The sequence below is a fragment of the Dermochelys coriacea genome, chromosome 6 (assembly GCF_009764565.3).
Source record: "Dermochelys coriacea isolate rDerCor1 chromosome 6, rDerCor1.pri.v4, whole genome shotgun sequence".
In the NCBI taxonomy this organism is placed as follows: Eukaryota; Metazoa; Chordata; order Testudines; family Dermochelyidae; genus Dermochelys; species Dermochelys coriacea.
The window spans coordinates 66,722,909-66,747,052 of record NC_050073.1 but is presented as its reverse complement, the minus strand read 5'-3'; the positions used below and the strand labels follow the sequence as shown (position 1 = coordinate 66,747,052).

Sequence of the window (24,144 nt, the reverse complement as noted above, 5' to 3'; positions counted from 1 at the left end):
TGGATACTGGTCTGCACATAAAACTGGATTCAGCATCACTTTGAAATCTCCACAAATTTGACCTGAGCCATCCTTCTTGATCACCGGTTGTCAAGGTTCCTTCCCCACTCTGAACTCTAGGATACAGATGAGGGAACCTGCATGAAAACCTCCTAAGATTACTTTTACCAGCTTAGGTTAAAACTTCCCCAAGGTACAAACTATTTTACCTTTTGCCCTTGGACTTTCGCTGCCACCACCAAACGTCTAACCGGCTTTATTATTGGGAAAGAGTCATTTGGAAACGTCTTTCCCCCAAAATCCTCACCAAAACCTTGCACCCCCCTTCCTGGGGAAGGTTTGATAAAAATCCTCACCAATTTGCATAGATGACCACAGACCCAAACCCTTGGATCTTAAGAACAATGAAAAAAGCATTCAGTTTCTTACAAGAAGAATTTTAATAGAAAGAAAAAGTAAAAAGAATCACCTCTGTAAAATCAGGATGGTAAATACCTTACAGGGTAATTAGATTTAAAAAAAAAAAAAAAAAAAAAAAAAAAAAAAAAAAAAAAAAAAAAAAAAAAAGAGAGAGTGAATCTCTCTAGGCAAAACCTTAAGTTACAAAAAGACACAAAGACAGGAATATCCATTTCATTCAGCACAGCTTATTTTCTCAGCCATTTAAAGAAATCATAATCTAACACATATCTAGCTAGATTACTTACTAAGTTCTAAGACTCCATTCCTGTTCTGACCCGGCAAAAGCATCACACAGACAGATACAGATCCTTTGTTTCTCCCCCGCTCCAGCTTTGAAAGTATCTTGTCTCCTCATTGGTCATTTTGATCAGGTGCCAGCGAGGTTATCCTAGCTTCTTAATCCTTTACAGGTGAAAGAGTTTTTCCTCTGGCCAGGAGGGACTTTAAAGGTGTTTACCCTTCCCTTTATATTTATGACACCGGTATAATGGGTGTAGCCCACTCACTGTGTGAAACCAGTGACAAGATTCCAATATTCACTCAACGGTCCAAATTAGCCTCCACCAGAGGCTTCAGAGCATAAGGCACAACTTTGCACTGGCAATATTTTGGCTGGCTGGCTGTCACACTTAACAGTGAGCTTCACTGACATGTTGCTCATCTGTACAAGTTCTTTTTCAAAAACTTTAGAATGTCTGTCAAGTATTTCCTGAAGATTTTGAGATACTTTCATGATTGCCTTGATCTCAGTCCAACTCACATTGAGTCTCAAGCTAAGATCTACCAAATAATCATGGATACTTTCCTTCAATCACATATTGTAAGTGTAAAACAACTGACTGTCCATCTAGTTGAAACTTCACCTGGAGTATCCCTTTTGGGACCAAACTTTTCTCCAGTATAAGTCTTCAGAACTGTGTAAATTTATTCCAGAGGAACTAGTGACAAAGTCCGGTGATAGGTAAATGCAGAAATCAGTGAGATGGCAGCTCCAGTATCATGCTCCATTCTTGTATGAACTCCTTTGATCAAATGTATGACCCAGATGCCATCGCTGACTCCAACTTCTGATAACACATGTAATGCTAGGTCTCGGTCACTGTCACTAGAGCTAATCTTTTTCCACATTATGAATTCCCAAATTCCATCCTTTCTTAGGTTGCTCTTCATAGGTGTCTTCTTGGATGGATGGTTACTCTGTGTTGGTTGCTGAGCTGAGCAACAGGTCATGGCAATGTCTCTTTTCTTCTGGCACTTTCTGCAAATAAACTGGCATGGCCAGCAATCCTTCTCAGTGTGCATAGTTTGTGCACAATGGCCACATAGAAATTGCTTCCGTTCCTGTAGTCTTCTGTCTCACCAATTCATGAGATGAACTTCCTGGTTCACACTAAATTCCAGAGACTACTTCACTGCAGTTTCCATTGTAATTGATACTTCAACGGCCTTCTTGAATGTAAGCCCTGATACGGCAATAACTTCTTCCAAACCGGGTCATTGCTTAATCCAGAGAATAACCGATCAATCAGGGCATCACTTAATGTTTACCCAAACTGACAATGCACAAATAACTTCCTTAGAGCAGCAACAAACTATGTTACCAACTCTCCACTTCCCTGATGGAACCAATAATGTTCTGCTATCATTGATGGGGTAGAAGAAAAATGCTGTGGATGTAACAGTTTCGGTCACAGTTGGAGATAATAGCAGTCTATATGCCTTCAGACCCATCACTGTCAGGAAGGTTGAAACTCGTTCATTTGGAATGGTGTTGTAGGTTACAAATTGCTCAAAACATTTGAGGTACAACACCATTCATGATTTGGATTGTCATCAAATTCACCAGCAATGCCCACAAAAGTTGCCATTTCTTTGTTCTCTTGTTGGACTTCGCCTTCCTGAACACCTTTTGTTCCACAGAGAAACTCCTTTTAGTGCACTATCTGTACTCCTTCTGCAGAATTCTTCCTTTGCCTGTACGTGGCCTCCCTCTGCTGGCTATAGATCCTCAGTGCAGGTTTAAACTGCTTGCCAGCCGCTTGCATATGGTCAATCAACATGGCTGCTTGCTTTCCCCTCACTGCTTTGTTTGCAGGAGGTCCAGGCATCAACCTAGTCCTTTGTTCTGCTTTTAATTGCCAATTCCCCCTCTCTAGCTGGCTGGTTCACACTGTCCCAGCAGCAAAATCAGCAGTCTGCCACCTTGTGCCTCTAGATAAACTTTTCCCCTTTTTTCATAGTATTATTTGCTTAATGTTTCTTCTTCCTCAGGCAGAGGCAGCTGTAGACACTTGTGCGATAGGTTTCAGAGTAGCAGCCGTGTTAGTCTGTATTCGCAAAAAGAAAAGGAGTATTTGTGACACCTTAGAGACTAACAAATTTATTTGAGCATAAGCTTTCGTGAACTACAGCTCACTTCATCAGATGCATTCAGTGGAAAATACAGTGGGGAGATTTATATACACAGAGAACATGAAACAATGGGTGTTACCATACACACTGTAAGGAGAGTGATCGTTTAAGATGAGCTATTACCAGCAGGAGAGCGGGGAGGGGGGGGGGAGAAAACCTTTTGTAGTGATAATCAAGGTGGGCCATTTCCAGCAGTTGACAAGAACATCTGAGGAACAGTGGGGTTGGGGTGGGGGGGGGGAGAAATAACATGGGAAAATAGTTTTACTTTGTGTAATGACCCATCCACTCCCAGTCTCTATTCAAGCCTAAGTTAATTGTATCCAGTTTGCAAATTAATTCCAATTCAGCAGTCTCTCGTTGGAGTCTGTTTTTGAAGTTTTTTTTCTTGAAGGATAGCTACTCTTAGGTCTGTAATCGAGTGACCAGAGAGATTGAAGTGTTCTCTGACTGGTTTTTGAATGTTACAATTCTTGACGTCTGATTTGTGTCCATTTATTCTTTTACGTAGAGACAGTCCAGTTTGACCAATGTACATGGCAGAGGGACATTGCTGGCACATGATGGCATATGTCACATGCGCAGATGAACAAGCCTTTCTCAGAATGATATATTTGGACCCAGAAAAGAAGGAGATAGACACAAAGGGAGCTTATAGGACCACAGCTGCCGGCTGTGCTCCCTTTACTACTCAGGCTGCAAAACTGAAAACAGCAGGAAAGTGAGGCTTTGCACTGGGGAGGGGAGAGCACTCAAACATTCAAAGGGGAAGGAAATCACAGATGCTTTTAAAATTGGTTTAGTTTAGTTAAGGAACCAAGTTTAATTCAATTCAAGAGTATCTGCACAGTGGTTTTGCACTGATTTAAATAAATCAGTTTTTAAACAGATTTTACTTAAACTGGTGCAACTTTGTGTTTAACAGAAGGCCATAATCTAGTGAACATCTAGTTGTTTCCCATACACACTGAGGTTACCTCTGTTAGTGCAAATGTAGCTGAAAGCACAGTTGCCAACTTTCACGCAGTATATAAGCACTCCAACTTTCACAATAAGCCAAAAATCAAGCTAATCCCGTTTCAAAACAAGGCCAAAACAAGCCAATCCCTAAGAACCCCAACACTCTATATAACTAGATCCCCCCAGCATGCAGTCTGGGACTATGGTGGGCCCACTATGCACTCCGACTTTCTCCCCCCCTTGCACCTGCTTGCCAGGAGCCGATCAAAAAAAAGAAGCAACAAGCTACAACAAGCAACAGCCAAACGGCAAAAACTAGCCAACAAGCAACTCACAAGCCAATTAAGCCAAAAACAAGTCCAATTTCTGAGGGTTTTTCATGGGTTTGGCATGACTATACCAAACAGAAACAGAAGTGAAACAAACTATTTTCACTGTCCAAGATGAGAAGTTTTTTAAAAAGGAAATAGATAGTGTGAAGAAAAATAGATCATCAAATGTGAGAACTATTTAGATTTTAACAGCAATTAAAAAAAAAAGTAAGGATTTTTTTAAATGAACACAGCCAGATTAATTCCCAATCTAAATCCTATAACGTCAATGGATTATAACCCAAGATTTGACCCACTGTTAGTATGGGTACTCCATCAGAGTAACCCACGAACAATTTTTTTTTTTTTGGTGAGCTGGTAGGGAGGGGAAAATAAATTTATGCTTTTTTTCTTCTTTATTACAAATAACGATGGTCTAAAAGGTTGGGTTTGCCCCAACCCCTTTTTTTTTGCATGTATTTTACATTAGAAATTCAGGTCCCCTCAGACCTATTTTTCTTGAAAAACTACGGACACCTTTTTCTTCCTTTGCAGGTCACCTTTACAAGAAATATTTGTTATTATGGCATCTTCCCCTTCATCTGTGAAGCAACGGTGACATCTAGTGGATGGAGCGTATGAGTAGTCCCATAGGATTTAAATTTCCGCTTTGTTGAATTGGGACCAGACCAGAAAAAGTTTAGATCGTGTCTCCTTCTTAAAGGTGAGCTAAATTATTATTCCTTATCTCATGTTTCCCATTTACATGTGGGGCAGTAGAATATTATCAGTAATTTTAGAAGATTTTTCCTCTGTGGATATATCCCAACCTCATTTCTTATTTACAATAGTAATAGCTAATTAAATTAACTCAAGAGTAGGTATTCCAAGACCCAAATCCTGGTGAAGTGTGATCCAGTGATGCAAGAGGATGGATAAGAGGTCCTTTCCAATCATTATCATCTGAATTCTCCAGTGAGTCTAATTCCAGACATAGCCTTCAGATATTGAATCCAATGCAGAGATTCTAATGAGGCTTAAGGAAAAAAACCCTCAGCGACCCAAAGTGATTCTCATGCAGGGACAAGTCAAAAGCCAAAATAAATCATATTAATGTGGGTCTCAGATATGATTTTTCATATTTGTTTTTTATGCATAGATTAAAGATTATAATGATACTTTAAAACAATGGCTTCTAAAATTATACACTGAAAGAAAAAAAATTCTGCATACTTTTAAAAAATATTCACATATCCAAGACTAACATTTTTAAACCTTTGATCCCAGACCCAAATTAAATGGTTTCTACTGACATTTGTGCTGATGGTAACTCAGACCTTTATTACTGTAAACCAGGGATAAAATACTAACAAAGACCCTGATGCTGCAAACACTTATGCAGGTGCTTAATTATTCATGTGTGTAGTCCCATTCAATGGGATTGTTCATGGACATGTTTAACTATATGCATATAAATGTTTACAAGATTGAGGCCTATGGGTGGGGTTTTATGAAGGGAAACCAAATTGGAGAATGCGTCTAAGAGAATTGTTACAGAGAGGGTTATTGAGGTGCTAGTGAATGGAGCGATAGCAGAGGGAATGCAGATGCCTAGGAACATATGCACCAGAATGTACGCACAGAGAGTAGCAAGATCATTTTGAAAAGCATTGCAACTTCTTTCCCTGAAGTCAGCAGCCCTTTGAGTATCCTTGCTGGTTCTGGTTTGTGTAACAGTTCTTCCCTCCTGATATCAGGAGTCTTGCAATAACAATCCACATCCCAGAACCACTTTCATAAGAACGGCCATACTGGATCAGACCAAAAAGGTCCATCTAACCCAGTATCCTGTCTTCCGACAGTGGCCAATGCCAGGTGCCCCAGAGGGAATGAACTGAACAGGTAATCATCAAGTGATCCATCCCCTGTCGCCCATTCCCAGGTTCGGGCAAACAGAGGCTAGGGACACCATCCCTCCCCATCCTGGCTAATAGCCATTGATGGATATTTCAAGATGGATGCTTCCACAAGTATCACAGGAGACACTGCGAGGAATTCTGGGATGTGTCTGACAGGCTCTCTGCAAGCAAGGATGTGTCTACCTCTGTGCTCCCCAGCAGATCTGCAGACCCTTCCCGATATGCATTTAAGTATCCATCCACCAAGGTTGTTAAGTCAGACATCATCTCATCCAGTAGCCACAAGCGGAGAGGTAGAAGGTAAACGGTTTCCAGAGCCAACACTTTCAGCAGTGAAGGTGGAAGAGGTCTCACAAACCATATATCAGGGGTCTCCTGCATGTCCCATATATAAATGAAAAAACCCAGTTATTAACCTAGCAAAATTTTTAAGAGCAACTTCTGCTCATGTGCTTTCTTTTCTCACCTGGTCACACTGTATTTCCAGATGCTCATAATATTCCCAGTGCTATTGAAGCGCACACTAGCTATACCATTGCAGCAGCATCCTCTAAGGCCTTCTCTATGCACAAAAGTTTTGCCAGTTTAACTATTCCAATCTAGACATACCCTACATTATCCAAGAGCTTCATGTCTCTTCATGGTTTGTAGTTTTTTTGCTCATAAATCATAATTTCAGAAAATTTAGAAAATACAATTATGAGCACTGATGGCAAGTGAAGCTTGAACCTGCTGTTGAGGTGACTCATCTGAGGGGCACAAAGGGTCAAGTGCCCCTCCAGTAGGGTCAAGTTCCTCTCCAGCAGTTGGCCCGGGCAGAAAGAAGAAGGGGCAGGGCCAGAGCTGGAAGAGAAGAGGCAGGGGCAGGGCCAGAGCCTCTTCTAGCCATGATGCCTTGGATGCTGCCTGGTACAGTTGGGAGAGCACCTGGCTGTGGCAGCAGCAGCTGCCCTCCACCCAGGTTCAGCTTCTGGGGACAGTGGCCAAGTAAGCCAGAGCACCTTCCCCCCTCCCCGCCCCGTTATGCTCAGAGTCGTCTCGTGTCCCCAGAAGTCAAGCCTGAGCAGAGAGCAGGCTGCTGCTGCCCCCTCCCCAGACAAGCTCTCTCGCAGCCAGCTACTGCTGCGCACAGAGCATGTTGGGGGGGCTCCAACTCGCTCAACCACTGTCCCGGAAGCCAAGCCTGGGCGGGAGGCAGCCAGCTGACTCTCCCAGGCAGCTGCAGTGCTGTACTGGGCAGAATCTGGGAGTGGCTCCAGGCCCTGGCTGCTAGGGAGAGCAACCAAACATGGCAGGGGGAGCCGGCACAACAGGAGGACAGAGACCCCCACCCAGGTAATGTGGGGTGGGGAGGGGCCACGGAGAGTGCAGGGACCCCTGGCTGGGGGTGGGGCAGGGAGGAGTCATGTGGGGAGGTCACATGTCCTCCCCTTTAGCTGGTGACCCTGAGTATGGGGTGGTGGGGTGGCACCAGTCGTCTAATGTGCTCCCTAGGTGGTTACAGAGATTGCCTGGATAATACCAAGTAGAATCAAACTCCCTCAGTTACAATCCCAAACTGCACCAATTAATCTGAGTTTCCTACCATCAAGCTCCTTCTCCAACTGACAATCATGATAGACAAACATTTAAAAGGGGCAATGTACAGTTCCCGATTGTCTCCTTAGAGACAATGACTAGTATCGAACTGGCTGAGCCACTCACTTGAACAGCCTGCTGCCTGCACACCAGGAAGGACACCTTTCTGGGGGACATTTTGAGGTGTCGCATCAAGCACTCCTGTAGGGAGCTGATCCGATGTGGAAGGAACCCGCCTGTTATACTGGAGAAATGCAGGACATCAGCAACCTGCAGAGGGAATATGAAAGGGATCAGTATGTCATGACCAGCATCTGTTGGCCCTAAAAGCAGAGAATATAGAAGTTTGTTACTGAAGAGTAAATTAAAAATAAAATTTCCAAATCAGAATCTTTCCATGTCTTCAAATGTCGCTTAGGGCATGAACAAGGCTCCGCCATCCCTGTCTATCCTGGGCCACTCAGCACATCCTCTAGATAAGTTTGCTGCCATCAAATTAATCCTTATTTCACCTGTATACAATCTCAGAGCTAAGAGTTTTCTGCCCACTCACTTTAAAATGTTACAGTTATGTTTAAGGAGAGTTCCTGTTAGATTTCTTCCTTTCTCACTAAACTTGTTGTTTCTTAAATTATTAAACTACTGACACAAAGGGCTTGGCTACACTTATATTTTATAGCACTCTAACTTGCTGGCTCAGGGGTGCGAAAAAATCACCCTGAGGGAAGCAAGTCAGAGCGCTTTAAAGCGCTAGTGTAAACAGGCTCCGAGAGCTCGGAGCTAATCCCCTCATGGAGGTGGATTACCAAGAGCGCTGAGAGAGCTTTCTCCTGGCGTTCGAGTGCGACCACACTTGCACTTCAGCTCCCGCAACAGCGCTTTGAAGTTTCCAGTGTGGCCATGCACAAAAATGAGGAAAAATATGATGAAACAAATTTATAAACAAAAACGATAAGCTTCAGTATTATAACACAATAGTAAAGCTATAGAATCAATACTTTCGCGGAAGTACATTAAAAGCCACACATAGCTACATAGCACAAAGGGGCTGCATTGAATGTTATATCACCTAACTGATAGCACCTGATTGGGCAGTTACTACAACAATTGTCTCACAGGTAGAAGGTAAATAAAATATTTTTGACAAGCCAGGCAGACCTGGGCTGTGTCTACACTGGAGATTCTTTTTTTAAACAAATAATTTCATTGTTCCTAATATCTGCACAGCTGTTAGTAACAGCGGGACCATGCCACTGAGTGAGGCATACTGATACATCTTTTGAATTTTCCTCTGAAAAGTTGTTGCTCTTTAAGAGCTGGTATTTGCTTGCTATAAAGTGACTCATAAATTAGATCTATGTGGGTTTGCCTGCACTAAGATGTGGTGACTTCTGGGCACTGACTCCAGTGCAATGGAGTGCAGAAAGGAAAACAGGTCGATTCTTCAGTGACTGGTGCAGTGAGACAGCAGTAGAAGGACTGTTTGCATCAGTTTAGATATACTGAAAGTGGAATGCATCTGCTCTGCCACCAAACAAATTTACCTCCCACCAAGACAGAGCTGGACTGATTACGAATCAGACAAAAGATCTAGCAATGGGGGAGGGAGGGAGTACGTGAGCATATTAGTTCCCACCAAAATAAGAGGAGTTATAACAATGCAACTTGTCTGCTTAGACCAGGCACTTACTATGTTGAAAACAATTTGCAGAGCCATCTGCAATGTGTCAGTTAACCATGCAGGAGCCAGAAAACCTGCTCTAGCATGGAAGGTTATCTGATGGTGGGTACTGAAGGAAATGTTTTGCAAAAATTTGCTTGTACAGACAAAGCCCATCACTGGCTTGGTGATTCTGATTGATATTTGGCTGCTGGTGGTGACTCTGAACAACAGTTCATCCATCTGCTCCAAAAGTCATTTAATAAAATATGTTTCGGGATGAGTTAGGAGAGAAGCCTTGCATACACTAAGAAAAATTATCCTGCTAGACTATGATTTTAAGAGTTGAGACAAGAAACACTATGCTGACTATGTCTTTTCACAAGTCATGCTTAGCACAATGACTAGCCAAACAATAATTTGTCCCTGTCTACACTGAGTGGAGTCATAGTTGGCATATGCTGGTTAACTCATTTCTTCACTATCAAGTTCCAACACAATAGCATTTAGTAGTCAAGACAAGCCTCATGCGTAGTACTGATGCAGCTCTATCATAGCTAGCAACTGTGGAACCAGATGCTTTCACCGCTGCCTGGTCTACTCTATCACTCTCACTGTTGCTAGCATTTGTGGAGCTGCACCAGCAGTACATATGTGTGGCCTAACTCATTCACTCTGTTTCTGCACTTGCAACAGGAATGGAAAAAGTAAAAATAGATTTACACTGACTTTATCCAGGGGCCAATCTGGCCCTCATGTTAAGTGGGAGTAAGCCTCAAGCTCCCAAGGTTGATCATGAGCAACTAACATATCTTTAAAGGTGTTAAGACCTGTCTACACTAGGTGCTAACATATTTTTAAACCAACGCTCAAACAAAACACCTTTTTCATAGGTTAAGATTTATCTTGACTAGGATAAAAAGGTGGGGGGAGGACTCAGAACTTTAGCTAACACATTCTGACTAACACATTCAAAAATTCCAATTTAGACAAGGCAAGCTATGCTTTAGCACAAACTGGCTGGTCAAATTGAAGCCTTTGACCATCTGTTCACACATATATACAGCTTGCCTTGCCTGTACTGGAGTTTTAGAGTGTGTTCATTAGAACGTGACAGCTAGTACATTCGAAGAAAAATGCTTGTATCCTAGTCAGGAGAAACCCTTACACCAAGCCAATAAGCTTTTCTCTTGCTGAAACTATTCTCTGGTTACAAACCAGTCAGCAGGGTACCTGTGTATCAAACACGTTGGAAAGAATGACTCCATACTGGTGTGAGAGGCAGTCTGAGATCGAACGGCAGTCATGGATGACCTGAAGAACCAAAGAAAGATGCTTGAACCTGGCTGTTGATTCAATATCCAATTGCAATTTCTTACTGATGTGGCTCATCCATTTCACACCCGCCCTGCCACCCTTCTGAACACTTACTTTCAAAATGTTCTTGTCTTCCAGCACCATTTGCAGTCCATTTTTGAAAACTCGAGGCCCCAGAAGGAAAATATCAAATAAAAAAACCCGACTCCTCGTGGCTACCTAAAACAAACCAATCCCAATTTATTTGCAAGTGGGGAGGCCAGAGAGGGATCTAAAAGAAGGGGTGAGGTCTGCTGTTACCCAGCTTTGTCAAAGAATGTCGTTCACAAAAAGTATCTTGAGGACAGCAGGTTTACAGTTTCATGAATATTAATCTGGAGAAAATCCCTGCTGTTTTCAAACAGATACTCACAGACAAGTTTGCAATAAGGGATCAAACTCAGTAGCTTGTTGTGTGTAGTTACATAATGGGCATTTTCAGAACATGCATATCAGAAATCCTATCCACAATGCTTGAATTAAAAACAACCTTCCATTTCCCCACTTCCTTCACTGGATATAGACAAAGCGAACAACAGCCCCCCCTTAACTTTTCCTTTCATTGACTCCCCCTTTCACTGCAAGGGTTAAAATGAAAACACTGTCTCCTGTCTTCTTCCACCAGACTTTGATACAAACTTGGCCTTGCTCATATTCAAAGTTGCCCTGGCTTAACTAAAGGAGTTGTTTTAAACCAATTTAATTAAACTCATTCATACCCTGTGTGGACACTTAATTTTACATAAACCAGATTTAAGATTGAATTAAGAGCATCCACACAGGCTTTGAACACATGTAAATAAATTGTTTTGTAAACCTTATAAGTTAAACCAATACAACTTTTAATTTAGATAAGGCCTTACTATCATTAATCTAAACATCTCTGGATTCATGCTTTTAAGCTAATTTTCCCATATTCTGACCTGTTTCAAGATCGATCATCATCAAGGCCTTGTCTACACATAAGAGTTTTGCTGCTAGCATAGTTAAAGCAGCAAAATTCTCTTAGTGTAGATGCAGTTATATTAAATTGCTTATATTGTTATAGCTTATTCTGGTTCAGCAAAGTAAAAGTAATACTGATATGAAACACTTTATATCGGTATAATCGCTTCTATAAAATGACTTTCACCAGCTTATCTATGTGGGTTATATAGGTATATTTTTTTAAGTGTAGACCTAGCCCAAGTTTTTCCCCAGATTATGCCTTTTTAAAAGTGGAACACCTTGGGAAAAAAAAACAAAACAAAAAACCATTCTCTCTTTCTTTAACTGTCCCTTACCTGAAGCCAGCAGAGTCTTCCATGACGACACAGATTAACACCCTCTGCTGCCACACCAAAAACACTCTGTTTTTTGATGTGCAGCATCTAGTGAGAACAAGAAGGAAAGGAATATAAGAATTGGATGGCTTGGGAGACTGGTCATAAAAACAGGGAGTCTTTCAACAGAAGTCATTAGTGACCAAAAGTAATTTGCATCTGAAAGATGTTCAGTGGCCTGTGAGAAATACACTGGAGGTTTCAGTCCCAATTACTGGAAGATAGCCATATAAACACAACATATACTATAATCAGTGCCCTCAGTGATAGTCTTAGAAGAGAGCTCAAGGACTGTATGGCACATGGATAATGAACAACTCTTTCACCACTAGAGGAGGTTTGAGGCATATTGTTGAGATAGTATGGATAAGCTTGCTCCCTGTACTTTACCTGTTTCCATGGATTAAAATATGGGTGGTGGGTGAACCACGGGCTCAGGAGGTTAGCCTCCGGCCCGCCCCTACCGCCATCTTCTCCTGCCGGAACCCAGATCATCCTCTCCAGAGTGTAGGGCAGGTGGTGTGAGCACCGGATCCAGCTGCACAGGCCAGCCCATACTAGCCCCAGCCCAGGGTCCCGGCCACAGGGGAAGAGCCGCAGAGCGCCGGGAAGCAGGAAGGGGCCTGGGGTTAGAGCGTGACCGGGCCACGCAGGGCTGTTTGCGGAGGCTTAGCCTCCCCCGGCCTTTGATACCCACTGCCCATGGATTAAAAGGAGTTCACCTTCTAAAGCTGTACATATTATTATTTATATTAATGTAGCACCGAGGAGCCCACTCACGGGCCAAGATCCCACTGTGCTAGGTGCTGTACAAAAACAGAACAAAAAAAGATGGTACCTGCCTCAAAGAGCTTACAATTTAAGTATAAGGCAAAATGGATTCAGACAAACAGATGGCAGAATACAAGAAAACAATGACACAGTATTGGTCAGCATGACTGGCAGTGGTCTCAGTATACCAGCAGCCTAACCACTGTCAAATTCTGTCAATATCTTTTGCAGTACTAAAAATCAGAAAGAAACTGAAGAGAGGCTCAGTTGGGGCACTGAAGGAAAAAGGGTCTGGACCATTATAGTATTCTTATAATAAAGCAAGTCTCAGAGCATAGGCCATTCACAGCAGCAAAGGCAAACATTATCGTTTTTTAGAAGAAAAAAAAATCTCATCTTCCTTTTCAAACAATGCTTAGATTAGCTCTCTGGGGCAGGGATCATCTTTTTGCTATGTGTGTGTATAAGGCCTAGCACAATGGGGCCCCAGTCCCTCGCAGGTCCTACTGCCATGCAAAAACAATAAAAGTTTATGACAGGTTTCAGAGTAGCAGCCGTGTTAGTCTGTATTCGCAAAAAGAAAAGGAGTACCCGTGGCACCTTAGAGACTAACAAATTTATTAGAGCATAAGCTTTCGTGAGCTACAGCTCACTTCATCGGATGCATTTGGTGGAAAAAGCAGAGGAGAGATTTATATACACACACACACACACACACACACACACACACACACACACACACACACACACACACACAGAACATGAAACAATGGGTTTATCATACACACTGTAAGGAGAGTGATCACTTAAGATAAGCCATCACCAGCAGCGGGGGGGGGGGGGGGAGGAGGAAAACCTTTCATGGTGACAGGCAAGGTAGGCTAATTCCAGCAGTTAACAAGAATATCAGATTTCAGAGTAGCAGCCGTGTTAGTCTGTATTCGCAAAAAGAAAAGGAGCACCCGTGGCACCCCAGAGACCAACAAACCCACTAGAGCATAAGCCTTCGCGAGCCACATCGTGAGATACATCAGAAATGCATCCGATGACGTGAGCTGTAGCTCACGAAAGCCCACGCTCCAACAAATTTGCTAGTCTCCAAGGTGCCACGGGCACTCCCCCTCTCTTCAAGAATATCAGAAGAACAGTGGGGGGTGGGGTGGGAGGGAGAAATACCATGGGGAAATAGTTTTACTTTGTGTAATGACTCATCCATTCCCAGTCTCTATTCAAGCCTAAGTTAATTGTATCCAGTTTGCAAATTAATTCCAATTCAGCAGTCTCTCGTTGGAGTCTGTTTTTCAAGCTTTTTTGTTGAAGTATAGCCACTCTTAGGTCTGTGATCGAGTGACCAGAGAGATTGAAGTGTTCTCCAACTGGTTTTTGAATGTTATAATTCTTGACGTCTGATTTGTGTCCATTCATTCTTTTACGTAGAGACTGTCCAGTTTGGCCAATGTACATGGCAGAGGGGCATTGCTGGCACATGATGGCATATATCACATTGGTAGATGCGCAGGTGAACGAGCCTCTGATAGTGTGGCTGATGTGATTAGGCCCTATGATGGTATCCCCTGAATAGATATGTGGACAGAGTTGGCAACGGGCTTTGTTGCAAGGATAGGTTCCTGGGTTAGTGGTTCTGTTGTGTGGTGTGTGGTTGCTGGTGAGTATTTGCTTCAGATTGGGGGGCTGTCTGTAAGCAAGGACTGGTCTGTCTCCCAAGATCTGAGAGAGCGATGGCTCGTCCTTCAGGATAGGTTGTAGATCCTTGATGATGCGTTGGAGAGGTTTTAGTTGGGGGCTGAAGGTGATGGCTAGTGGCGTTCTGTTGTTTTCTTTGTTGGGCCTGTCCTGTAGTAGGTGACTTCTGGGTACTCTTCTGGCTCTGTCAATCTGTTTCTTCACTTCAGCAGGTGGGTATTGTAGTTGTAGGAATGCATGATAGAGATCTTGTAGGTGTTTGTCTCTGTCTGAGGGGTTGGAGCAAATGCGGTTATATCGTAGCGCTTGGCTGTAGACAATGGATCGAGTGGTATGATCTGGATGAAAGCTAGAGGCATGTAGGTAGGAATAGCGGTCAGTAGGTTTCCGATATAGGGTGGTGTTTATGTGACCATCGCTTATTAGCACCGTAGTGTCCAGGAAGTGGATCTCTTGTGTGGACTGGTCCAGGCTGAGGTTGATGGTGGGATGGAAACTGTTGAAATCATGGTGGAATTCCTCAAGAGCTTCTTTTCCATGGGTCCAGATGATGAAGATGTCATCAATGTAGCGCAAGTAGAGTAGGGGCATTAGGGGACGAGAGCTGAGGAAGCGTTGTTCTAAGTCAGCCATAAAAATGTTGGCATACTGTGGGGCCATGCGGGTACCCATCGCAGTGCCGCTGATTTGAAGGTATACATTGTCACCAAATGTGAAATAGTTATGGGTCAGGACAAAGTCACAAAGTTCTGCCACCAGGTTAGCCGTGACAGTATCGGGGATACTGTTCCTGACGGCTTGTAGTCCATCTTTGTGTGGAATGTTGGTGTAGAGGGCTTCTACATCCATAGTGGCTAGGATGGTGTTTTTAGGAAGATCACCAATGGACTGTAGTTTCCTCAGGAAATCGGTGGTGTCTCGAAGATAGCTGGGAGTGCTGGTAACGAAGGGCCTGAGGAGGGAGTCTACATAGCCAGACAATCCTGCTGTCAGGGTGCCAATGCCTGAGATGATGGGGCGTCCAGGATTTCCAGGTTTATGGATCTTGGGTAGCAGATAGAATATCCCAGGTCGGGGTTCTAGGGGTGTGTCTGTGCGGATTTGTTCTTGTGCTTTTTCAGGGAGTTTCTTGAGCAAATGCTGTAGTTTCTTTTGGTAACTCTCAGTGGGATCAGAGGGTAATGGCTTGTAGAAAGTGGTGTTGGAGAGCTGCCTAGTAGCCTCTTGTTCATACTCCGACCTATTCATGATGACGACAGCACCTCCTTTGTCAGCCTTTTTGATTATGATGTCAGAGTTGTTTCTGAGGCTGTGGATGGCACTGTGTTCTGCATGGCTGAGGTTATGGGGTAAGCGATGCTGCTTTTCCACAATTTCAGCTAGTGCACGTCGGCGGAAGCACTCTATGTAGAAATCCAGGCTGCTGTTTCGACCTTCAGGAGGAGTCCACCCAGAATCCTTCTTTTTGTAGTGTTGGCAGGAAGGTCTCTGTGGGTTAATATGTTGGTCAGAGGTGTGTTGGAAATATTCCTTGAGTCTGAGACGTCGAAAATAGGATTCTAGGTCACCACAGAACTGTATCATGTTCGTGGGGGTGGAGGGGCAAAAGGAGAGGCCCCGAGATAGGACAGATTCTTCCGCTGGGCTAAGAGTATAGTTGGATAGATTAACAATATTGCTGGGTGGGTTACAGGAACCATTGTTGTGGCCCCTTGTGGCATATAGTAGTTTAGATAGCTTAGTGTCCTTTTTCTTTTGTAGAGAATCAAAGTGTGTTTTGTAAATGGCTTGTCTAGTTTTTGTAAAGTCCAGCCACGAGGAAGTTTGTGTGGAAGGTTGGTTCTTTATGAGAGTATCCAGTTTTGAGAGCTCATTCTTAATCTTTCCCTGTTTGCTGTAGAGGATGTTGATCAGGTGGTTCCGCAGTTTCCTTGAGAGTGTGTGGCACAAGCTGTCAGCATAGTCTGTGTGGTATGTAGATTGTAATGGATTTTTTACCTTCAGTCCTTTCGGTATGATGTCCATCTGTTTGCATTTGGAGAGGAAGATGATGTCTGTCTGTATCTGTGCGAGTTTTTTCATGAAGTTGACAGATTTCCACTCTATACGGCTAAATTCAGTGCCTTGCATAATCACAGGTTTCAGAGTAGCAGCCGTGTTAGTCTGTATTCACAAAAAGAAAAGGAGTACTTGTGGCACCTTAGAGACTAACAAATTTATTAGAGCATAAGCTTTCGTGAGCTACAGCTCACTTCATCGGATGCATTTGGTGGAAAAAACAGAGGAGAGATTTATATACACACACACAGAGAACATGAAACAATGGGTTTATCATACACACTGTAAGGAGAGTTATCACTTAAGATAAGCCATCACCAACAGCAGGGGGGGGAAAAGGAGGAAAACCTTTCATGGTGACAAGCAGGTAGGCTAATTCCAGCAGTTAACAAGAATATCAGAGGAACAGTGGGGGGTGGGGTGGGAGGGAGATCATACCACTCGATCCATTGTCTACAGCCAAGCGCTACGATATAACCGCATTTGCTCCAACCCCTCAGACAGAGACAAACACCTACAAGATCTCTATCATGCATTCCTACAACTACAATACCCACCTGCTGAAGTGAAGAAACAGATTGACAGAGCCAGAAGAGTACCCAGAAGTCACCCACTACAGGACAGGCCCAACAAAGAAAACAACAGAACGCCATAGCCATCACCTTCAGCCCCCAACTAAAACCTCTCCAACGCATCATCAAGGATCTACAACCTATCCTGAAGGACGAGCCATCGCTCTCTCAGATCTTGGGAGACAGACCAGTCCTTGCTTACAGACAGCCCCCCAATCTGAAGCAAATACTCACCAGCAAGCACACACCACACAACAGAACCACTAACCCAGGAACCTATCCTTGCAACAAAGCCCGTTGCCAACTCTGTCCACATATCTATTCAGGGGATACCATCATAGGGCCTAATCACATCAGCCACACTATCAGAGGCTCGTTCACCTGCGCATCTACCAATGTGATATATGCCATCATGTGCCAGCAATGCCCCTCTGCCATGTACATTGGCCAAACTGGACAGTCTCTACGTAAAAGAATGAATGGACACAAATCAGACGTCAAGAATTATAACATTCAAAAACCAGTTGGAGAACACTTCAATCTCTCTGGTCACTCGATCACAGACCTAAGAGTGGCTATACTTCAACAAAAAAGCTTCAAAAACAGACTCCAACGAGAGACTGCTGAATTGGAATTAATTTGCAAACTGGATACAATTAACTTAGGCTTGAATAGAGACTGGGAATGGATGAGTCATTACACAAAGTAAAACTATTTCCCCATGGTATTTCTCCCTCCCACCCCACCCCCCACTGTTCCTCTGATATTCTTGTTAACTGCTGGAATTAGCCTACCTGCTTGTCACCATGAAAGGTTTTCCTCCTTTCCCCCCCTGCTGTTGGTGATGGCTTATCTTAAGTGATCACTCTCCTTACAGTGTGTATGATAAACCCATTGTTTCATGTTCTCTGTGTGTGTGTGTATATAAATCTCTCCTCTGTTTTTTCCACCAAATGCATCCGATGAAGTGAGCTGTAGCTCACGAAAGCTTATGCTCTAATAAATTTGTTAGTCTCTAAGGTGCCACAAGTACTCCTTTTCTTTTTGCGAATACAGACTAACACGGCTGCTACTCTGAAACCTCTCCTTACAGTGTGTATGATAAACCCATTGTTTCATGTTCTGTGTGTGTGTGTGTGTGTGTGTGTGTGTGTGTGTGTGTGTGTGTGTATGTATAAATCTCTCCTCTGCTTTTTCCACCAAATGCATCCAATGAAGTGAGCTGTAGCTCACGAAAGCTTATGCTCTAATAAATTTGTTAGTCTCTAAGGTGCCACGGGTACTCCTTTTCTTTTCCTTTTCTTTTTTCTTTTTGCGAATACAGACTAACACGGCTGCTACTCTGAAATCTATTTCCCCATGGTATTTCTCCCTCCCACCCCCCCCCCCACTGTTCCTTTGATATTCTTGTTAACTGCTGGAATTAGCCTACCTTGCTTGTCACCATGAAAGGTTTTCCTCCTTTCCCCCCCTGCTGCTGGTGATGGCTTATCTTAAGTGATCACTCTCCTTACAGTGTGTATGATAAACCCATTGTTTCATGTTCTCTGTGTGTGTGTGTATAAATCTCTCCTCTGTTTTTTCCACCAAATGCATCCGATGAAGTGAGCTGTAGCTCACGAAAGCTTATGCTCTAATAAATTTGTTAGTCTCTAAGGTGCCACGGGTACTCCTTTTCTTTTTGCGAATAAAAGTTTATGTTATACAAACACAGGGGACAAGATAATTTCCCCCAAATAAGGCTTTTAATCATGAACCTGCCTTTAGTTCAAAGGGTGCTATGACAGAACCCTCTCATCACCAGCTACTTAAGCCTCCTGGTGAGCCTCCTGAATCTACAGCAGCAAAGCCAGTTTCCAGATCAGGGGCAGATTGGGGAAGGAAAAAAAAAAGTAAATGGTGGTAACTTGCAAAAAAGCCCCACACACCACTGAAAAGACAGACCAACTGATTCTGTCACCCAACACCAAGTAATTCTGAGGCTCCACACAATACAGACCATTCAATTTTAATTCTTACAAAACACATCCATTGAATTCTGACCCCCAATGATTGATAGACCCCCATACACACATGGCCCCTTGCACAACCGCTATGCACAATTGATATAAATCACACACACAAAAAGACACAGATCCCCATATTTGATAGACTTCATAAAGATAACAAACCCCAACATGCACAGAACTCCCCCCACCCCATTTGATACATGTGCACACACCTTTCCGCATCATTGTTATGCTGGTGTAAGAAGTCATTGGTGGTTATGAAAGAGATCATTGCCACTTTGCTCAGACAAACAGTGGTTACCACATCTCCATAGGAGTTAGGTAACACCAGCTGTAAAGTGTACTCCAGAACAAGATCTCATGGAGAACTGCTCAAGAACTTTCATAACAAAATCTATTGGACTAAGACAGGGTCACAGGTCATCACTCTAAGGCCATGTCTACACTACAAAGTTAAATCAACATAAGGCAGACAGACACAGTGTCAGTGTAGAAACTGCGTTGCTTACGTCACCCTAAGTGGCCTCCAGGAGGTATCCCACAAAGTCCATTGTGACCACTCTGGCCACCATTTTGAACTCTGCTGCCGGGCAGCCAGCTACAGAGGCATGTGCCCCTCCTCCTTTAAAGCCCCAGGAATTTTTGAAATTCCTCTTCCTGTTTGCTCAGCATGGAGAGCTCACATAACATTTGCCCAACTGACCATGCTGGCTTCATGCAGCTAAACCCGCTCCTGCCTGAAGTACACTGGAGTTGTTGGATCTGCTGGGTCTGTGGCGTGAGGAAGCTGTGCAGTCACAGATCCACTTCAGCCACAGGAACTTTGATATCTATGGGCAGATAGCTCATGGCATGGAGAAGAAGGGGCACAATAGGGACATGCAGCAGTGCCATGCCAAGATAAAGAAGCTGAGGCAGGCGTACCAGAAGGCAAGGGAGGCCAATCGTGCATCTGGTGCATTTCCAAAGACTTGCTGCTTCTACAAGGAGTTGTACGCCACCCTTGGCGACTACTATCCAACCTCCAAGGCCAAGAGCCCCATGGATACTTTATGGGGGCTGGAGACAGTGGTCAGTGGAGTCAACCCCGAAGAATATGTGATGGAAGAGGAAGTGGAGTTGGAGGAGGATGGGGACAGGTGACAAGGATGTCCGGTGGCATGGTGAGCCAGGACCTTTTCTTAACTCCAGAGGTGCCTAACCAGTCCCAGCACTCTGGCTCTGGCGTGCCTGATGCAAGAAAGGGTAGCTCTGGAAAATACTCTTTGTTCTTTGGTACTGCAGGGAGACGAGAAGTAGAACTCTGCTTTTTTAATCAGGGTAGAAGAGGGACTGAAATAATCAGTCCCCTGTGCACCAAGGCAGAGGGGGTGCTGCGGAAAAATTTCTTGATGCCCACCAGGATATCCCAGGAAACATCCATAGAGATGTCTAGGAAACTTACTTGTAGGTTCTCTGCAATCCTTTGCCAAAAGTTGTTTGGGAGGGCTACTTTGTTTTCCACCCCCCGCTATAGGAAACTTTGCTGCACCAATAGGCAATTATTTCTGCAGGCGACAAAGCGACACAGAGGCAAGCAGCATACGGACCCGGTCTGCAGCCACACGTAAGCAGGAGCTGCAACCTTGCATTCTCGGTTACCCTCAGGGGCAAGATAACAGCTGCTATCACCTCCGCCTGTGGAAAATGGTGCCAGTATTCAGAATAGTGGCCCCTAGGCGCTTGTAGTGATTCCGCTCTGAAGCCCCCCACCGTTAGTCCCATCTTGCCCCTTCTACCCAAAGGCCGAACTCCCCATGACTGGGGCTTCCACCGTGCTGTGTGCCGGCCAAGGGGAAGTGAGAAAGTGGTGTTTCTAACTAGTTTGAATCAAGGCTGTGAATGCACTCACAATAGTGCCTCTGCCTATTATTTCTTTAGGTTCTGCAGATGTGCCCTTGACAGTCTCCTCCTGCACACCGGCTGAGCGGCTCTGTCAGATAAGGAAATGAAACAGGAGGAATAAGGAAGACGTTCCAGGAGGTGCAGCAATCCTCAGATACTTCGGATTGTGAGCAGAGGGCATAAAGAGAAGATATCAATGAGAAAATGCTTATGGATACCCAGGAGAGGAAAGAGGGACAGGAGCAGATGATACAGCTGCTACAGGACCAAACAGACATGCTGAGGTCCCTGACTGAACTGCAGAAAGAACATATCCATGCTTGCCTCCACCTGCAGCTCATACAGAACTGTCTTCCATGCCCTCCCCACACACACATACCTTGCATGTTCCTGGGCCATCTCAGTACCCCATGCACTCCGCCCCGAAGGACATGTATCACAATAACAGCTGGACATATACCCAACTGTGAGAACCTCATTTGAAAATGTATTCTTCATTTTCATGTTCCTTGCAGAACAAATAAATGTTTGTATCGCTGTTGAATAACAATGTACTTTTAGAAAGATATGGAATCTTCATTTGTCTCCTACAAATGGTGGTTGCATCTGAAATTCATACCCAGTGGCAACTGGTGCATTCGCATTGTAAAATTAATGCGCACACAGCAATCATTACAATGTTCATACTACGGTACAAGAAAACAATTCTTGGCTAAATGCATTACAGAGAGACATATTACTGGGGCTAATTGTCAAAATGTTCCTTCAAAGCCTCCCTGATTCAAATAGCCCCCTGTTGAACCCCTCTAACAGCCTTAGTATCTGGCTACTCAAAATCAGCAGACTGATGATCCATCTCGATGCTCCTTCCCAGGCCATTCCACCTTGATATCGGTGAAACGACCCTAGTGATCCACCAGAGATTGTAATACCATAGAAAAGTAGCCATTTCTGAGGATGTATTCTGTTGCAAGGTGGCCTGGTGCCAAAATGGGGATGTGCATGCCATCTATCACCCTGCTTCAGTTCAGGAATCCCATTGCTGCAAAGCCATCCACTATTTCCCATTCACAGTCCTTCATAATAGGAGGCAATTAAGGGCTCTGCACACTTGCATCATTACAACCCCCACAGTGGACTTCCCAACTCCAAACTGATTTGTGACTGAACAGTAGCAGTCCAGAGTTGCCAGGTTCACCGCGATCACCACTTGCATCTTCACTGTTAGGGCAGCTCTCATTTTGGTCTTCTTGTGCCAAAAGGCAGGGGTGAGCGCCGCACACAGTTCCAGGTCGGTGGTTTTGTGCATCTAAAATGTCTGCAGTGACTGCTCATTATCCCATATATGCCTTATGATGCAATCCCACCACTCAGTGCTTGTTCCTGTGCCCAGAACCAACGGTCCACCATGTGCAGCTGCTCCATGAATGCAAAAAGCAATCTTGAATTGTTTCTTTCCATGACATAGATCAGGAGTCATCATCAGATTCGCAGCTCATGAAATACTGAAATACGTTCATCACAATACTGGAGAGCAGTATAAGATCCATGCTTTGGGACAGAGATGGCAGGCAAGCAGTTTACAGTGGCTGTTGAAAAGTGGTGCAAAATATAGTTGGAAGCCCATGGAATAATGGGATGGAGAAAACTGCATCATGGGATGGTGAACCCGCCCCCACACGGCACTGCAAACCCTTCGCAGAACACCCAGCAGCAGATGGTGGCGAGTTGCACAGTGGGATATCTACCCACGGTGCACTGCTGTCTGTCAATGCAAGAGCGCCAACTGTGGATGCGCTCCGCCATCACAACAAGCATTGCGTGGACTGCAAAAGCAGTAGAATTAGAGCAGCGGATGATGGTTGACGTAACTTAAATTGATTTAACTTTGTAATCTAGACTTAGCCTGAATATTATCATTGTTATTACTCACAGCGGGACCAAATTTCTGCTGGAATTGATCTATGACTATGTACTCCATATTTTCCTCCTCTTCATCCTCTGCAATGAAAAACACAACATTTTCCCTGCATCAGTAATCACAGTGGATGTATATTCATACCTGCACTCAAGTCCCATCTTTACAATGGCTGTACACAGTCCCACCTTCCCTTTCCTCAAAAACAAAAAACTCCAAGTACATTACTGCACTTCCAAACCAAGTTTGCTGCAACTATTCCCAGCAAACATAGAATGATTGTCTGTCAGCAGCAACTCCAGCCTCCAGGATTTTGATCTCACTGTGAAACAGAAACCACTAATGAGTTTTAAAAGTGATCTTCAAAGGTAAACAAAATAGGTAGGTGCCCTTTTTAGTTTCTGTTATGAAATACAGAGGAGTCAAGAAAAGTTTTGTAAAAAGGTTTAACATTTAAAATTCAGCTTCTGTCCAGGCTGGAACATGTTATAATGAGGGCAGAACTACTAAGTGATGACATCACAAGAGAGTGAAAATTAAGGAATCAAGAGAGAAAGGGATTTTTAGACAGTCTTAAAACTGGTTTTTTTGGTTTTGTTAATACTTAGTTAACAATAATGCCTAATGAACACCTGGAGAAAGGCTCTCTTTGCAAAGACTGAGCACTCCCTTTTCTTTCAGTTAAGGTGTGAGAGCTCACAACACACCTCTCTGACACCACCAGAAGGTCCTCTAGCAAAGCTAAGAAAAACTGGACTTGACACAATCCTGACATTTCTAATTTTTTTTTAAATGCAGATTAAAAAAACCCTTCCTTTCAGTATTTTTGTCCATCTTAAAGAACTGAAAAAGAACATAAACCTCACTTTAAAAAATCCTTTGCAAGTCATCATGTTCAAACTTTGTTCCATTCTCCCACTTCCTGAGTTGTTGTAACTGTACTTCCAATACAGAACAGAACAGAAGGTTCTTGTAGCACCCCAGTATCTGAACCACTTGCAAGACATTAGCCAGATTTTGAACCTGGGACCACTTGCACACAAAGCGGAACTGTTCTACTTGACCACCAACGCACTGCAAGAATCCTCCAAGTGTAATAACCAGCCTCGCACTGATCATCAATGGCCAATTGGGTTTAAGTTTTTAGTTGACACCACAAAATAATGAAACATCAGATTAACACACTCACAAGATGTATTGCTTATTGCATGAAATACTTTGACTTCTGTACAAGAGTAGGTGTGGTGT

The 24,144-nt window shown here is 43.7% G+C and overlaps 1 protein-coding gene across 21 annotated transcripts in view; it reads right to left on the bottom strand.

Moving 5' to 3' along the window:
• EXD1 (exonuclease 3'-5' domain containing 1) overlaps positions 1 to 24,144 on the bottom strand; it is a 40,668-nt gene that overhangs the window by 6,108 nt on the left and 10,416 nt on the right. For 11 of the 21 annotated variants that reach the window (XM_038408068.2, XM_038408065.2, XM_043517493.1 and 8 more), the window contains 6 exons: positions 22,912 to 22,979; positions 11,942 to 12,028; positions 10,734 to 10,838; positions 10,536 to 10,616; positions 7,769 to 7,912; positions 6,248 to 6,439 (listed from right to left, as the gene is read on the bottom strand). In XM_038408068.2, the coding sequence (XP_038263996.1) occupies positions 6,248 to 6,439; positions 7,769 to 7,912; positions 10,536 to 10,616; positions 10,734 to 10,838; positions 11,942 to 12,028; positions 22,912 to 22,979 (677 nt within the window). Of the gene's footprint in view, positions 1 to 6,247; positions 6,440 to 7,768; positions 7,913 to 10,535; positions 10,839 to 11,941; positions 12,029 to 22,911; positions 22,980 to 24,144 lie in introns of all 21 variants that reach the window. The other 10 variants (XM_038408061.2, XM_038408062.2, XM_038408059.2 and 7 more) reach the window with 4 other exon arrangements.